Source organism: Chlorocebus sabaeus, chromosome 15 (assembly GCF_047675955.1).
Source record: "Chlorocebus sabaeus isolate Y175 chromosome 15, mChlSab1.0.hap1, whole genome shotgun sequence".
Lineage (NCBI taxonomy): Eukaryota > Metazoa > Chordata > Mammalia > Primates > Cercopithecidae > Chlorocebus > Chlorocebus sabaeus.
Window position 1 is genome coordinate 50,059,778 of NC_132918.1, and position 18,996 is coordinate 50,078,773.

An 18,996-nucleotide genomic window follows, 5' to 3' on the forward strand; every position below is an offset into this window, starting at 1 on the left:
CTAAAAACCAGGAACAACCCAAATGTCCATCAACTAGTGGAAGCAAGCTGTGATACACCTATATCATGGAATACTACTCTGCAGTAAAAAGCCACCACCTGGATAAATCTCAAAAGCATTATGCTAACTGAAAAAGCTAGGCACAAAAGGCTTTTTTTTTTGACATTAAAAAATTATCCCTACTTAAGCAAACATTTTTATGATATTCTAGAAAAGGCAAAATGAGACAAACAGAAATGAGATCAGTGGTTTCCAAGGGGTAGAGGAGAGGGAAGAAAGTGACTGCAAGGGGTATGGGGGCATTCTTGGAATAACAAAAAATGTTCAATATCCTTTTTTTTGTTTGTTTTGAGAAAGGGTCTTGCTCTGTCACCAAGGCTGGAGTGCAGTGGCATGATCATAGCTCACTGTAACCTTGAACTCCTGGGTCCAAGCAATCCTCCTGTTTCAGCCTCCCTAGCAGCTGGGACTACAGGCACACGCCACCATGCCCAGCTAAGTTTTTTAATTGTTTGTTGAGACAGGGTCTTGCTATGTTGCACAAGCTAGTCTTGAACTCCTAGCCTCAAGCAATCCTCCCACTTCAGGCTTCCAAAGTATTAGGATTATAAGCATGAACCACTGGGCCCAGTCAATATCCTGACTATAGTAGTGCTTAAAGGACTTTATAAATCTGCCAAAAGTCAATAAACTGTACACATTTAACAAAGCGTAGATTTTACTGTATGTAAACGATACATTGACAAATCTGATTTGAAAAATACGTGAAAACTAGTAGGAATTCTTAATATATGAACTATCTGGGGCTGAATACATTTATATTATGTGAAACATTCAATCATAAATAAGCTTAATATTTCAAAAAAAATTCCACTCATAGCTTTAAATAGGCAGTTAAAAAAATTTAATCTCCCCCAAAAAAATGTCGAAACCACAATTATATGGTCAGATTTCAACAAAATTAGACAAAAAGTAGTAGGATTATAGCAAATCTGAAACAAAATTAAGTAGAAATTAGAAACCTCAATACTCAATAAACAAGGGAAAGATATTTTCAAACAGCCATGAAATAGTCTTAAAACCTCATTATATGTAAGGCCACAAGGAGAATCTTAAATAGAAGCCATTAATTTACTTACGATAAGAGTTGAGAGTTAAGTGGTAAAAGACATGAGTCATCAACAGACAGTATACTTTGAGTATATGCAATGCAGAACTCAGAAGAACCTGTGGGTTGGTCCATACCATATTCCCACTACAACAGTGATCTATTATGGCAAACCATAGTAATTTCAATTTGTCCTTGCCTGATTTCTTTTTAGCAGTTTAGTTTATTTACTTTGTAAATTTGTTGAGCATAAAACCCACAAACAGGCCCAAAATCTATAATAAATATGTACATGTTTTGATTTTATATTCTGTAAAACCTAAGAAAGAGTATTGTTGAATATGAATAACTTCTAAAAAATGTATTCAATGAACATGAATTACTTCTATAATTAAAACGAAAACAAACAAAAAGCAACATGAGCACATAAAGCCATGATTCCTACCCAGTCATTCCTGGTTCCAAGAAAATAAATATTAAACAGCGAAAACAAAGCAACAACGGTAAAAACAACACCTGTGCCTCACACGCTTGTTGTAAAGATGATATAATATAATCCACATAAAGCATTTTGTAAAGTGGCACATAAAAAGTACTCAATAAATAGTAGCTATATAGTTATGTATTTCTATTACTGATAATAGTAACTATGAAATTTTGTAATAGAAGTATTATGAATATTTTGTGGCCAGACCAACAGACAAGGTAAATACTATGATATTTAAAAAACACTTCAGAAGTAAAACACATGAGAATCTGAACTGGCCAGGCATGGTGGCTGACGCCTGTAATTCCAGCCCCTTTTAGAGGCTGAGGTGGTAGGATCACTTGAGTCCAAGAGTTTGAAACAGCCTAAGCAACACAGTGAGACTCTGTCTCTTAAAAAAAAAAAAAAAAAAAAAGAGACTGGGCATGGTGGCTCATGCCTGTAATCCTAGCACTGTGGGAGGCCGAGATAGGTGGATCACCTGAGGTCAGGAGTTCGAGACCAGCCTGGCCAACATGGTGAAACACCACCTCTACTGAAAATACACACACACACAAAATTACTCGGGCATGGTGGTGCACACCTGTAATCCTAGTTACTCGGTGTGGGGAAAAGGAAGAGAGATCAGCCTGTTACTGTGTCTATATAGAAAGAAGTAGACGTAAGAGACTCCATTTTGTTCTGTATTTGAGATGCTGTAAATCTGTGACCCTACCCCCAACCTTGTCCTTGCAAGAGACATGTGCTGCGGTGACTCAAGGTTGAATGGATTTTGGGCTGTGCAGGATGTGTCTTTGTTAAACAAGTGCCTGAAGGCAGCTTGCTGGTTAAAAGTCATCACCATTCTCTTAATTTCAACTACCCAAGGACACGTACACGGCCAAAGGTCGCAGGGACCTCTGCCTAGGAAAGCTAGGTGTTGTCTAAGGTTTCTCCCCATGTGATAGACTGAAACATGCTGCTAAAAGGTTTATGGAGATGTTTGCATATGCATCTCAAGGCACAACATTTTCCTTTAAACTTATTCATGTCACAGAGATTTTTGTTCATATGTCTTACTGCCGATTTCCTCTTTTTCTTTGATCCTATTGTCCTGCCACTCCCTTGTCTTTAAGATGGTAAAGATAATTATCAATAAATACTAAGGGAACTCAGAGACCGGTGCCGGCGTGGGTCCTCTGTAAGCTGAGAGCCGGTCCCCTGGGTCCCCACTTTCTCTTTCTCTATACTTTATCTTTGTGTCTTATTCCTTTTCTCAAGTCTCTCGTTCCACCTTACGAGAAACACCCACAGGTGTGGAGGGGCAGGCCACCCCTTCACTCGGGAGTCTGAGGTGGGAGGATTGTTTGAACCTGGGAGGTGGAAGTTGCAGTGAGCTGAGATTGTACCACTGCATACTCCAGCCTGGGTGACAGAGCGAGACTCCACCTCAAAAAAATAAGTAAGTAAATTGTAGAGAGGTGGGGGTGGCATTAAGTGGGTAGATACACAAGCACTAGGTTGTCCTGAAGCAGTTTTACATTATAGAATGCAACAGATGTGTAGTGTAGGGGTGACACTCTGGTATTTCTCTTGCTGCAATTTAAAAAATAATTATTATGCACACTGAAATCAGAATTGATATAGAGAACAAAACCATTGCTTCAATAAAGTTGGGATGAACTACATTAGATTTATCTTTTCTCCATGTCAAAAATATCACTGTCTAAAGAAATACGGCAGAAGAACAGAAAGCCCCAGAGAAATCGGCAGCTGCAAGTTTTCAACCAATGAGGCAAATGGGAAAGACAACTTAGTAAAGAGGAAGAAAGGCTTGCAGAGGGAAATACCAAAAAGCAGCAGGGTTTTGCCCTGCAGAATCCCTGGGAGGCCCAATGATTGAGGGCACCAAGTATTCAAGAGGGAATTAAGGCAAAGAACTGAAAACAGAAGGACTGGTTGCTGCCACACAGGCTGTATGACAAAGGTAGGATGCCCAGTGTCTCCCTATGCCTTACACACACACACACACACACACACACACAATAAAACTATATTCCTAGGCAGAAGGCTAATTCTCTGAAGAACACAAACTCAACATTTCTGAGGTTAGGTTTAGCAGGAACAAAGGATGCAATAACAATCCACACCAAGATGCACTACTGCAATCTTTCCAGGACTTCAACTTCCAGAAAGAAAAAAGGTCAAATAGAAGAAAAGTGATTCAGATTAGCAACAGGCTTCTCGACAACTGCAGATTACTTATCCTAGAATTCTATACCAAATCAAACTATACATCTGGGACAAAGAGGTATTCAAGAAATTGTCTACTGTATACCCTTTTCTTACACAGCTAACTAAAAAATGTATTCCATAAATTAAGAGAGTAAACTAAAAGAAGATGGTGGTGGGGAGGGAATCAAATGCAGGAACAGAATAACCCAAGACAGAGAAAGAAGTCCCAAGATGATAGTGAAACGGCAGACCTGGAAAAAAAAAACCAAGCAAGACAGGATTAGTATGACAGAATTCAGTGGGACAGAAGTCTCCAGGAAAAAAAACTCACAGATGAACACAGCTGACCATATGAAAAAAAATGTTCAAGTATGAGTACTCACACAACTAAGCAAAAGTTTTTTAATGGAGGCAATTATTAACTTCGGGGTAGTCAGGGGCAGTGGCATGGGGGTGGGTGGGGGGGCAGGGAGGAACAAAGTTATTCATAAGAAAGGAAAGGTCACCATAATGGACAACTCAAACTTAGCTCAGCAGTGAACAAACAATATTTGTATCGTCATAATAAGGTAAGCACTGACTATTGATTTAACAAAAACTGTATCAGATTTTATATTGAGAGGATGTAAAGAAAGGGGAAACAGAGAGTGGTAAAATATAACTAACTCCTTATCTACCACAACAGAAAGATGATGTATAATATATTAATTTGAAAACTAAGAAAAAGCAACAGAGCCATAAAAAAGGATGAGTTTGTGTCCTTTGTAGGGACACGGATGCAGCTGGAAACCATCATTCTCAGCAAACTATTTCAAGAACAGAAAACCAAACACCGCATGTTCTCACTCATAGGTGGGAACTGAACAATGAGATCACTTGGACTCGGGAAGGGGAACATCATACACCAGGGCCTATCATGGGGAGGGGGTGGGGGGAGGGATTGCATTGGGAGTTATACCTGATGTAAATGACGAGTTGATGGGTGCTGACGAGTTGATGGGTGCAGCACGCCAACATGGCACAAGTATACATATGTAACAAACCTGCACGTTATGCACATGTACCCTAGAACTTAAAGTATAATAATAATAATAATAAAAAAGAAAAAGTAACAGAGAAAAAATGGTGGAGTAGAAGCAGGCACTCATTACTGGTCTTATTTCCCTCTGATCCAGTGATGTGGATGACATCAGTTGCAAGGTGTGGCCAATGTAATTTGCTATTAATAACACAGTTCAAGGCTGGATGCTTTACTATTTTAAAAAAGTTACAATTCAAAGTTATTTCTATAAAACAGTCACTGGTTTGTGTTGTGTGCTTTCTTGACTGGCAAAGAATTCCAAAGACAGAATAGCCAAGTCTGTAGCAGAAGAGCGTAAGTTCATTACTCTGTAACATCAAAAATTCAGAAAGGAGAGTTTCTTTCAATGTCACTATACCCCTGGTCACTATACCCTTCGTATACCCAGATTAGAAGTAACTACATGTTCTTTACGTTTGGAGCAAAATGACCTGGATCGACACTCATTTAAAGTTTCATAGGCAAATGTCTCATATCTTAAAGATATGAGAAGGCCAAGATCACTTAGTGAGTCAAATAATCACATAGCTATGTATTGATCTTATAGAATATTTAAAATTGTTTAATATGGTTATCACTGAAGAATTTTATAAGACACTTTAAACTATTTCATTTTCATGATGTTTGCCAAATTGTACAGTAAGTTTATCAAGTCATCTCAGTAATTTACTGGAATGTGGACACATCTCTAGCCTATTAGGTAATACTGCAGAGGCTAGTAAAACCAAACTTTTTAGAGTTTAACTGTCTAAGAACTTTCAAATGTTGTTTCTACTTAGTGCATATAATGAAGATAAAAATTCTCGCATGCCAGGGCATCTAGCTACCTTAAGGGCCTTTATGGACCTCTTGAGTAAAGGAGTGGCAAAAAGATAGTGTTTTTTTTGGTTTGTTTTTGAAGCTAGGCACAGTGTAACCAAAACTGCTTTAAAAAACAAAACAAAACAACCCTGTGTAAACAGGTCTTGTAAGAAAGAGCAAGGCCTCTGTTGGGGGCCTCAAAGTGCTCTCCCACACTAGTTATTGAAGCACAGGAATCAAAAGTTGAGGGTGGGGAGATGGGAGAGAAAGGAGAAAGAAATTGTTCACTAAGTGAATATGAATAGCAAGCAGATGAATTTCAGCCATCATACCCAGTCATGAATCCCTAAGACAGTACACAGACATAAAACTCCATTGACTGGATAGTCCCAAGCTGCTGAACCACTAGATCTGGCTCCCCTAGCTTTAAAAGGACTTTTACTAGCCATACTTGGAAAAAATCCAAGGCACTGTTATATATATGTCCTCAATATTAACCTCTTGAGCATGCATGGATCAGGAAACTTGTTTTTAACAGAAAAGGTAACAGATGAACAAAATATTTTCCGATGAGGTCCACGATATTTGTATGTGCATATTATTTAAAGAGATACTTCAGAATTCATTTCGTTAACTGTACACAGTGTTTAGCTTTATAAGGCAAGATAAATAGGATAAAATATTTTATTTTTCTGCCTGTAGTGATACTGTACTTAGCATATTAGTTACATTAAGAAATATCACTCACTAAAGATGAAGTTTCTTTAAAATGCTAGCCAAACTAAGGAGTTTTTCAATCTTAAAACATGTAGACTGCACTGGGCGCGGTAGCTCAGGCCTGTAATCCCAGCACTTTAGGAGGCCAAGGTGGGTGGATCGCCTGAGGTCAGGAGTTCAAGACCAGCCTGGCCAACATGGTGAAACCCTGTCTCTACTAAAAATACAAAAAATTATCTGGGCGTGGTGACAGGCACCTGTAATCCCAGCTACTTGGAAGGCTGAGGCAAGAGAATTGCTTGAACCTGGGAGGTGGAGGTTGCAGTGAGACAAGATTGTGCCATTGCGCTCCACCATGTGCAACAACAGCAAAAATCCATCTCAAAATAATAATAATAATAATAAAATATAGATTGTCCCTGAAATTCTATGCAAATCATTAAGGAAGTCTTACCAAAAACTGTTTCTCTGGTAGTACATTTGTGTAACTATTTTCTCTGAAGCTTTAATGTTCAGACAAGAAACAAGTTTTTGAAATGGCGATAGTCATCTATATACATGACAAACTAACTTATGAAAAGTTAGCAATGCGTGGTTCAAAATACAACAGCATTTTTTAAAATATAAGAAGTGTTTCCGATGCAGGAAAAAATTCACAGGTTATTCTTATTTTGGACGATAAAGCAAAATCAAGACTAGTAATACACAAAATTTTAGCCAACTTAGATAAACATGGAAGCAAGCCGTATCATGCAGCCCAAGATGCAATTGTACAGTCTTTACCACTATTTATAGTGTTTTTTGGTTTTCATAAAGGTAGGCACAGTGTAACCAAGACTGGTTTAAAAAAACAAAAACGAAAATCTCTGTGCAACTAGGTCTTTTAAGAAACAGCAATGCCTTTGTTGGGGGCCTCAAAATGCTTACTATTTTAAGGAAAAATAGTAGGATACGAGACTGAGAAATAAAAAAAAAAAAAATCCATTATAGGAACAAAATAGGCTGAGGGAATGTGGTAGGTTTAGCAAAAGTAAATTTCCCCCTTTCTTTGCTACCCTTTACAGCAAACCTTAAAATTGTATATGTGTTGTCTCTAATTTCTCTCCTACTCCAACCAGACGTTTACTCCCTTGCCCTGGAAATTACTGAAAAAGTCACCAAAGGTCCTCAATTAAATTCAGTGGTTAACAGCTTTCAGACATCTTAAATGACACCAACATTGGATAGTTGATCATTTACTCCTTTCTAGATCTTGTATATTTGCTTCATTTGGATTTCAGAATACCCTATTTTTTTGGTCACTATGAAGTCTACTTGGCTGGTTCCTCCTCTTCTCCTGCTCTCTTTTATTGAAGTCCCCAGAGCGTAGTTCTTGGTCCCTTCTTCTCTATATTCACTCCCTTAGTGATCTCAACTAGGCTCACGGCACCACTTATGTTCTAATGACTACTAAATGTATATCCCTAGTCCAATCCTCTTTCCTGGACTCCAGGCTAGTACATCCAATCACTTAAACAACCAGCTTCTCGACCTCTCTACTTCTCAAACTTACCATGTCTAAAATGGAACTTCTCATCTCCCCTTACGCCAACTCTGTTCCATCTGCAACCTTGCCCATCTCAGTTGACAGCAATTCCACCCTTCCAGGTGCCCAAACTAAAAACCCTGGAGTTATTCTTTGCTCTTCTTCTACACTCTGCATTCAACAGGTCAAAAATCTTATTACCTTTACCTTCCAAGTCTAGCTAGAATTCAACCACTTCTCACAATGTCCATTGCTTCCAACCTAGTCTGAATCACCATTATCACTCAAGTGGGTTACTGAAATAGCCAAATCAACTCCCTACTTTTGCCCCTGACCCATGCATAGTCTAACAGAGACCAATTAGCCTTTAAAAATTCTATGATGACTCCTCCCATTTCAATAGAAAAGGTCATAGTCCTTTCAAGGCCTAAGAAGGCTCTATCATTCTGGCCATACCTGCCTCATTATCTCACTCTTACTGGGGCTAGGGTCTTATTGGGACTAGGGTCTTACTGGGGCTAGTTCCTTTTGTATAGCTAATTCTCTCCCTTCCAAGTCTTTACTCAAATGTCATCTTCTCAATAAGATTCATCATCATTCGATTTAGTACTAGAGTACACTCCCACCACAGCCCTTAAAGGTGCACCACTTTTTTCCCATAGCACTTAACGCCTTCTAGTTAATGAAAACAACTACTAAACAAGACAGTCCCTTTTTAGATAATTGTCGATATTCTTCAGTACTATATTAAAACCAGACAAGTGGTAGGTTCTTAAAGATTAGTTGCAATGTAGAATCTGAACTATACCAGTAAACTTTTCATACTGTTGTATTAAAATCCACTGGTCTATTTTAAAATCTGAATGACTCTTTTACCCATGCCTGACTCTATGACACCATATACATATCGGTCATTTGAAAAATACCGGTTCACTGGGTTTGTGGGTCTTTCAAAACATTCTAAAAGTATTAAAAAATGTACACTTACTATCACCATCTCATCGGAAACATCCTTAGGTATTAGAAGGCTGGGGGAGAGGGGTCAATTCAAAAATTCAAATTTCTGTTTGAAAACTAGAATTTTGTCATTGATAACAAATGCTATCAGTGGTTTTCCTTAAAAAGGCTTCCTTCAGTTTTTGAGAAAATGTCTAGTCTGAGTAGTCAGTCTATTAATCGTTAAGAACGAGTCTCCATGAAAAAAAAGAAGCCTACAATTGAAACAATGCAGAACCCCACTTCCGCATGCAGTTACTTTATGCCTATTTCCCATTTTGTCACACAAAATATTAAATATAGAGGTATTCAAAGGTTGCGATCTAATAAAATTAGTATTCTTAAGTTAAACTGGCTTTTTTTTTTTTTTAAATTGCAAGTACCTGGAGGTGAATATGATGACTATAGTCTGGTGCCACTGCCTGGATGCATGCTAAGGCATCAGCAGTTTTACCCATCATTGCTTCTGCACCATCAGGACAAATGTCAACACATTTGTGCCAATAATGTCTTAGTATTTTTATGAAAATAGTTTTAAACTCTCAGACCACAAGTAGGGTCTCAAGAAGGAGAATCCCTGACCCACAATGCTGTGCTACACTAATCCATTTGCAGAAAAATGGTAGCTGCTTTGCTACAATAATCCATTTACAGAAAAGTGGTTTCTTTGAGAATATTATCCAACAGGATAAGAAACTTCCCTTAGTTTTGCAATCTATTAGTAAGAAGAACAGAATGCATTTTTAGAAGGAAAAAAAGGGGAGGAGGATGTCTGAATGTTTGTCTCTTCCAATGTTAGTAAGATGAAATCCTACTCACATCCCAAGGTGATAGTATTAAGCGGTAGACACTTTCAAGGTGATTAGGTCATGAGACTGTAGCCCTGACATTTGGGATTACCATCTTTATAAGACACCAGAGATCCTGGCTAGCTTCTCCTACTACATGAGGATACAGTAAGAGAGTGTCTTCTATGAGGAAGTAGATCACCATCAGACAAAGAACTTGTTATTGCTTTAATTTTGAACTTTCCAGCCTTCAGGACTGTTAGGAATATTTGTTATTTATAAGCCACCAGTTTTTGGTATTTTGTAATAGCAGCTTAAACAGAGCAAGACAGAGGAAAAGGAGAGGTAGTAAAAATTAAGGAAATGAGACTAATAAAAATATGGTCAGAGTGAAGGGGAAATAAATCATATTAATTATACTTTTAAGTATTCTATTTCTGCCCTGATCTTCAAGAACACCGGTGAAATAATTTAACAAATATCATTCATTATACCAAAATGGGAGTTTCAATAAATAATGATTGAGCAAATAAATGAGCTCCAGGATATAAAAACAGACAGTTCTTAGATCATCTTTGATTTTACTCACTACATATATTAAATTCTGCCATAGACGCTACAAAGAAAAAACTTCATCTACTTAAAGTCTGAAGGTATATAGCTCCTATATGAGACAGTATCTTCCTCAAATACAAAAAAATGAGCTGCCTCTGTAGATATATGCCACTGATACAATAACTGGACAATGTATTTAAAAATGCATTTCATACTGCTTTCATCTCTATATACATACAGTATTAGAGGTCCAAATAAAATTAAATTATATTTACATCTTTTTTACAGGCTGCCATGATATGGTTCCTTAACTCAATTAACCTAACTACTGACCTTACAAACTCTGAATATTAACTCTGGCAAAAGCATAATGGGATCAAAGGGTGTCTTAAAGAAAGCACGAGTTATGCATGTCAGTATTTCACCCAGAACCAAGGTCCAGTGACGGTGTTTACCAATACAGTTACTAGGCTATTAGAAATCTGGGATTCTGATAAACATATTTGAATATTACAATTTTACTTATCAGAAAAACAACACAAAGGCTCCATATTCTGAAAACCCTTGCCTAAGATTAAATACACTGTGACAGGTTACTGATGGTTCTTTTAAAATACACTGGGCTTTCTTTAAATAGATAAGGTGTGTTTTACTTAACTCACTTATGTAACCACATATAAAAATAAAATCAAGATGAAATGCAAAGGAAGAGAAATCATATGACTGAGCACCTACCTTGTATCAGATTCTACATACCAATATCTCATTTAATAGTCTAAATAAACTACATATGCTAGACTGGCGGGGACGGGATGGAGCTCCTAATCTATGTGTTTAGATGCTACAAAAACCTCCCATTCCTGTTCTTAAACCAGAAAACCTATATTTACATGTTTTTGTAATAACAAAATGATGATCCCAATCCAAAGTGGGAAATTAGTGCAATCAAGCTAACATTTATTTCAAATATAAGTATGCCCCATTTTTAACAAAACTTGATATACGAATTCTGAACGCGGAGTAATAGAAATGTTAGGAGCTAGAGAAGGGTTTTCAAGATCATATAATACAATCTCCTAATTTTATAGATGAAGCAATTGAAATAAAAGAGTCCATTTTTCACCCAAATTAAAATAGTGCTAGACTACATCAGTGGTCTCCTCACTTCAGGTGTTATAGATCTAATTACACGAGGGAACTCAATTGTTTGCATGAGATCTTTTCAAGAGCATCTACACAGCTACTGAATTTAAAAAAAAAGATTTAATTTGCCTGATTATTGGCAGCAAACATTTCAGAAATATGGAAAGCCAATTGCCTAAACTGGGTCTCACAGATTAATAGAAAAATATTGTTTTTATGCCAGAACAGTGGCTGGCCCATAACTGGTGTACAATAAATGTTTGTTTAATGAAAGTGTGCCAACCTAAATAAAGTATTGCCATCATTGGCTCAATAGAGTCCATATGTCCAACTCAAAGCAAGACACCGTGAACAGAACTGCATGAATATTTCTTTCATAATCTCAAAAGTGGTGGATCTAAAAACTAGTATTCAAGAAGATGCCAGTAAGAGTCTCAGCATAAATCACCGAAGCCATTTTTGATTTAAAAAAACTCTTTATAATCCTCCAAATAAGTAACTCTTAAAAATGCTATGATTCTCCAAATGATTTAGAAGAAACAAATCTAAACAAGAGGCTAAATTAGCAGCTCTAATACTCATGTTGGCAATCAGGGAACTAAGACTTTGGGCTTAGTCCTAATCTTGCACACACATAGTAACTATTAACACTATCTTCAAAAAATCTGACCTCTCTCCACTCCTACTTTCTCCTAAGCAGCAGAAAAGCAGACGGTGTACAAGAGGGGTGGTTTTCTCGAAAGGAATCTGACCCCAAAAGTACTGCAAAGCTTTGCACCCCATTCACCACCTGGAAAAGCTCGGGCAAGAAATTGGAAAGGCCTAGAAACACCCTACAGCAACCACGGGAGAATACCAACGCCTTCCCCGCTGGATCCCGTAGCTCCCCTACCATCCACCCTGCAAAGCCGAGCCCGGAAATGAGCTGCCCGAGGTCCGAGGTGGGGCGTGAGTGACGTGCGGAGGCCCAAGCGCGCGGCAAGGAGCGAAGGCTGAAGGAGGCACCGGCGCCCATTTTGTCCTCAGCCTCCGCACTTTCCGCCCCGTCCCCTTGGGCCATGCAACCTACGCGGAATCCGGAGCCAGGCTACTCAAAGCTGCCCTGCATCCCCGACACCCGCTAGACTGCGGCGTGCAGCCGGGTCCAGAGGCGGTCGGGTAATCAAGCGCCGACCCCAGTTCTCGCCGGCGTCTCCTGAGACGCTTGAACTCGGCCTCCGCCTCACTCCAGGCCCCGCGGGCCCAAACCTCACTCCCGGCCCGGGTTATGAAACCCTCAACCTTGTCTGCCTGGGCCTCTGTCGCTCTCGAGCCCAGGCCTCACCCTCTCGCTTCCCCGAACCGGAGCCCCCTACGCCACCCACGGGCTGGGTCTCTCCCCTCAACCGCGGGCCCGTGGCTGCTCCCCGCCCAGGCCTCACCCCCGCCCCCCCTCGTCCCCCTTCACCCCTCCTCGCCCCCTCGCCTGCGTCTTCGGCCCCAGCACCCTTAGCCCCAGTGCGCACGCCCCGCCAGGACCGTACCCCCCGGCAAACAGATGCACCAGCGTGTCCCTCTGGCTCATTCTCTCTCCCGCATGTCCTCCGGGCGCTGAGGCGGGACGCGGATCTGGCCGCCCGCTACGGCAGGCGGCTTCGGTCCGGACTGGAGACGCACAGCGCCCCGGGGACGGCGAGGAGAGCTGGCCGAGACGCGGCTGCAAAAAGCAACCCGGCACAGCCCTCCCCGCGGCACTCTAGCCGCCCCGCCGCCTGCCTAAGCGCGCCGCCCTCCACCGAAGGCTGAGAGAGACCCGGCGCAGAGCGACAGAGGGTGGGCGGGGGATGGTAGGGGGAAGATGACTATTTGATGGCCCCCGACATAAACAGAGGCTCCCATTGGTCTGAGCGTCGTGACGTCACGCACTCAGCAGGACTCTTTCACGTGATCCCTGTGGGCTCTTTCAATGAAAGGGGCCACGAGGCGTGGCCAGAGCGCGTGCCCGCGGGGTGGTAGGTCACCGCGCCTCTCGCACCTGAGGCCTGGGGCGAGAGACCTGGAATGTACGCGACAATCACGGCTGCGCTCTCCTGAACAGGGAACTGGCGGAGCGGGAAAAATCGCCTTGGTTCCGGGTTCACAAGAGGATTACTTTGAAAAAATTGGATTTATGAGCCAGCAATTCCGTTGGTGTCTATCTCAGAGTAACATTTCGCACAATGCATAAAAAGGTTTGTGCATGGATACTCCTGTACAGGCTCACAAACAGTACAGAATTATGAACAATGCTTGTAGTAGCAGAAAATTGAAATCAGTGGGGGAATAAAGAAATAAATCACGGAACATTCCTACTATGGAATATTATGCAATCGTGACAAGGGATGAGGTGACTCCATATGGCAAAAAATCTCCCGAGGTGTGTAATAAGTAAAAAAGGCAAGTAGAATTTAAACACTCGGGTTTATTTTTTAAATAATAAAGTAAAAGTTCATGGAAAATGGAATTAAAAGATACAATTTAAAAATACAAACTTTGTTTTTCAACGTAAGCTTCATCAAGTTAAAAACACTTTGGTAAGTGATGGTACCAGCTGTTTAGTCCATCTGTAAAGAATTGAGGGTTATGGGAATTTAATCATGAAAATGCAGGCTTTTTTACATTATTAACTGAAGAAAAATGGGTGCCATTTACAGATTTTTCACGATTAGAAAACAAAAATATGTCAGAAGGAGCCAGGTCAGGAATGTAAGATGGATACCTAATAGTTTCCCATCAAAATCCCTGGAAAAATGCCCTTATTTAAAGAGGAATGAGCAGGAACATTGTCCTGGTGGAGAAGGACTCTCGGGTGAAGATTTCGTAGATGTTTTTCTGCTAAAGCTTTGCTTCACTTTCTCCTGTAATAAGCAGATCTTATTGTTCTTCGGCCCTCCAGAAAGTCAACAGGCAAAATACCTTGAGCATCCCAAAAAGCTGCTGCTCTGACTTCAGCTCTTGACCAGTCCACTTTTGATTTGACTGGACCACTTGCACTTCTTGGTAACTATTGCTTTGATTGTGCTTTGGCTTCAGGATCATACTGGGAAAGCTATGTTTGATCTCCTGTTACAATTCTTCAAAGAAATGTTTCAATATATTGATCCCACTTGTTTACAATTTCCATTGAAAGCTCTGCTCTTGTCTGCAGCTGATTTGGGTGCAACAGTCTGCACCCATCACGTGAAAATTTGCTCAACTTCAGTTTTTCCGTGAGAAATGTATAAGTAGAACCAATTGAGATGTCTATGGTGTTGTCTATTATTTGTGCTGTTAATTGCGGGTCCTCTTCAATTATGGCACACGAAAGAATAATCTTTTCCTCGAAAATCGATGTGGATTGTTTGCCACAGCAGGCTTCCTCTTCAACATTATCTCATCCCTTCTGCAAACAAGTTACCCATTTGTAAACTTCAGATTTCTTTGGGGGAATTTTCCCCATCAAACTTTTGTAAAGCATCCTTGATTTCCCCATCCTTCCACCCAATCTTGACCATAAATTTGACGTTTGTTCTTGCTTCAATTCATGCTGCTCTGATAGGGACTGTTTTCAAGCTGATGTCTTATCCTTTTTAGTGCCTCAAACTAGATCTTGTTCACATACATTATAAGAAGTGAGTATGAATTTTTGGTGCAAAAAAGTTTGAAATTCATACTTTTTTTTTTTAGGGAAAATGTTTATATAAATTTAAATTTATGTGTATTCCATCCTTCTCTTAACTGAAAAGAGTAAAAAACTTTCTGAGATTTTTTTTGCTACTTACCAGTTCTTTTTTTTTTTTTTTTTTTTTTTTAATATACTTTAAGTTCTGAGATACATGTGCAGAATGTGGAGGTTTGTTATGTAGGTATACATGTGCCATGGTGGTTTGCTGCACCCATCAACCCGTCATCTACATTAGGTACTTCTCCTAATGCTATCCCCTTGCCCCCCGCCAACCCCCAACAGGCCCCAGAGTGTGATGTTCCCCTCCCTGTGCCCCTGTGTTCTCATTTTTCAACTCCCACTTGTGAGTGAGAACATGGGGTGTTTGATTTTCTGTTCTTGCGATAGTTTGCTGAGAATGATGGTTTGCAGCATCATCCATGTCCCTCCAAAGGACACGAACTCATCTTTTTTATGGCCGCATAGTATTCCATGGTCTATATGTGCCACATTTTCTTTATCCAGTCTAACATTGATGGGCATTTGGGTTGGTTCCAAGTCTTTGCTATTGTGAATAGTGCTGCAATAAACATATGTGTGCATGTGTCTTTATAGTAGAATGATTTATAGTCCTCTGGGTATATACCCAGTAATGCAATTGCTGGGTCAAATGGTATTTCTAGATCCTTGAGGAATCGCCACACCATCTTCCACAATGGTTGAACTTATTTACACTCCCACCAACAGCGTAAAAGCATTCCTATTTCCCCACATCCTCTCCAGCATCTATTGTTTCCTGACTTTTTAATGATCACCATTCTAACTGGCATGAGATGGTGTCTCATTGTGGTTTGTATTTGCATTTCTCTAATGACTAGTGGTGATGAGCTTTTTTTAATATGTTTGTTGGCCACATAAATGTCTTGTTTTGAGAAGTGTCTGTTCATATCCTTCATTCATTTTTTGATGGGGTTTTGTTGTTGTTGTTGTTGTTGCTGTTTTGTTTTTGTTTTTGTTTTTGAGACAGAGTCTCGCTCTTGTTACCCAGGCTGGAGTGCAATGGTGCGATCTCGGCTCACTGCAACCTCCACCTCCTGGGTTCAAGTGGTTCTCCTGCCTCAGCCTCCCTAGTAACTGGGATTACAGGTGCCCGCCACCACACCCAGCTAATTTTTTTTTTTTTTTTTTGGTATTTTTAATAGAGACAGGGTTTCATTATGTTGGCAAGGCTGGTTCTTGAACTCCTGACCTCAGGCAATCCACCCACGTCAGCCTCCCAAAGTACTGGGATTATGGGCATGAGCCACTGTGGTCGGCTGGGGTTTTTTTTTTTTTTTAAATAAATTTGTTTAAATTCCTTGGAGATTCTGGATATTAGCCCTTTGTCAGATGGATAGATTGCAAAAATTTTCTCCCATTCTGTAGGTTGCCTGTTCACTCTGGATAGTTTCTTTTGCTGTGCAGAAGCTTTTCAGTTTAATGAGATCCCATTTGTCAATTTTGGCTTTTGTTGCCATTGCTTTTGGTGTTTTAGTCATGAAGTCTTTGCCCATGCCTATGCCTGAATGGTATTGCCTAAGTTTTCTTCTAGGGTTTTTATGGTTTTAGGTCTTATATTTAAATTTTTAATCCATCTTGAGTTAATTTTTGTATAAGGTATAAGGAAGGGGTACAGTTCCAGTTTTCTGCATATGGCTAGCCAGTTTTCCCCAACACCATTTATTAAATAGGGACTCCTGTCCCCATTGCTTGTTTTTGTCAGGTTTGTCAAAGATCAGATGGTTGTAGATGTGTGGTGTTATTTCTGAGGCCCCTGTTCTGTTCCAATGGTCTATATATCTGTTTTGGTACCAGTACCATGCTGTTTTGGTTACTGTAGCCTTGTAGTATAGTTTGAAGTCAGGTAGCATGATGCCTCCAGCTTTGTTCTTTTTTCTTAGGATTGTCTTGGCTATATGGGCTCTTTTTTGGTTCCATATGAAATTTAAAGTTTTTTTCTAATTCTGTGTAGACAGTCAATGGTAGCTTGGTGGGAATAGCATTTTAATCTATTAATTACCTTGGGTCGTATGGCCATTTTCACTATATTGATTCTTCCTATCCATGAGCATGGAATGTTTTTCCCTTTGTTTGTGTTCTTTCTTATTTCCTTGAGCAGTAGTTTGTAGTTCTCCTTGAAGAGGTCCTTCGCATCCCTTGTAAGTTATATTCCTAGGTATTTTATTCTCTTTGTAGCAGTTGTGAATTGGAATTTGCTCATGATTTGGCTGTTCGTCTATTATTGGTGTACGGGAATGCTTGTGATTTTTGCACATTGATTTTATATTCTGAGACTTTGCTGAAGTTGCTTATCAGCTTAAGGAGTTTTTGGGCTGAGATGATGGGGTTTTCTAAATATACGGTCATGTCATCTGCAAACAGAGATAATTTGACTTGCTCTCTTCCTATTTGAATACACTTTATTTCTTTCTCTTGCCTGATTGCCCTGGCCAGAGCATATCCAACATGACGTTGAATAAGAGTGTTGAGAGAGGGCATCCTTGTCTTATAATGGTTTTCAAAGGGAATGCTTCCAGCTTTTGCCCATTCAGTATGATATTGGCTATCAGTTTGTCATAAATAGCTCTTACTATTTTGAGACAGGTTCCATCAATACCTAGTTTATTGAGTGTTTTTAGCATGAAGGGGTGTTGAATGTTATCAAAGGCCTTTTCTGCATCTATTGAGATAATCATGTGGTTTTTATCACTGGTTCTGTTTATGTGATGGGTTATGTTTATTGATTTGCATATGTTGAACCAGCCTTGCATCCAAAGGATGAAACCAACTTGATTGTGGTGCATAAATTTTTAATGTGCTGCTGGATTCAGTTTGCCTCTACTTTATTGAGGATTTTTACATCGATGTTCATCAGGGACATTGGCCTGAAATTTTCTTTTTTGTGGTGTCTCTGCCAGGTTTTGGTATCAGGATGATGCTGGCCTCATTAAATGAGTTAGGGAGAAGTCTCTTTTTTTCTATTGTTTGGAATAGTTTCAGAAGGAATAATACCAGTGCCTCTTTGTACCTCTGGTGGAATTCGGCTATGAATCCGTCTGGTCCTGGGCTTTTTTTGGTTGGTAGGCTATTACTTACTGCCTCAGTTTCAGACCTTGTTATTGGTCTATTCAGGGATTTGAGTTCTTCCTGGTTTAGTCTTGGGAGGGTGTATGGTCCAGGAATTTATCCATTTCTTCTAGATTTTCTAGTTTATTTGCATAGAGATATTTATAGTATTCTCTGATGGAAATTGTATTTGTGTGGGATCAGTGGTAATATCCCCTTTATCATTTTTAATTGTGTCTGTTTGATTCTTTTCTTTTTGCTGCTTTATAAGTCTGGCTAGTGGTCTATCTATTTTGTTGATCTTTTCAAAACAGCTCCTGGATTCATGATTTTTTTCAGGGTTTTTTTTTTTGTTTCTATATCTCCTTCAGCTGTGCTCTGATCTTAGTTATTTCTTGTCTTCTGCTAGCTTTTGAATTTTTTTGCTCTTGCTTCTCTAGTTCTTTTAATTGTGATATTGTGATGTTAGGGTATCAATTTTAGATCTTTCCTGCTTCCTTCTGTGGGCATTTAGTGCTATAAATTTCCGTCTGAACACTGCTTTAGCTGTGTCCCAGCGATTCTGATACATTGTGTTTTTGTTCTCATTGGTTTCAAAGAACTTATTTATTTCTGCTTTCATTTTGTTATTTACCCAGTAGTCATTCAGGAGTAGGTTGTTCAGTTTCCATGTAGTTGTGTGGTTTTGAGTGAATTTCTTAATCCTGAGTTCTAATTTGATTGTTCTGTGGTCTGAGAGACTGTTATTATGTCCATTCTTTTGCATGTGCTGAGGAGTGTTTTATGTGGTTGATTTTAGAATAAGTGCTATGTGG

At 39.6% G+C, this 18,996-nt stretch overlaps 1 protein-coding gene across 1 annotated transcript in view; it reads right to left on the bottom strand.

The window, feature by feature from the left end:
- Window positions 1-13,236, bottom strand: part of SLC25A36 (solute carrier family 25 member 36) — a 39,261-nt gene extending 26,025 nt beyond the window's left edge. Inside the window, exon 1 of the mRNA XM_038002790.2 lies at window positions 12,939-13,236. Within this exon, the coding sequence (XP_037858718.1) occupies window positions 12,939-12,979 (41 nt within the window). The 5' untranslated portion in view covers window positions 12,980-13,236. The remainder of the gene's footprint in view (window positions 1-12,938) is intronic.
- Between the last annotated feature and the right edge of the window lie 5,760 nt (window positions 13,237-18,996).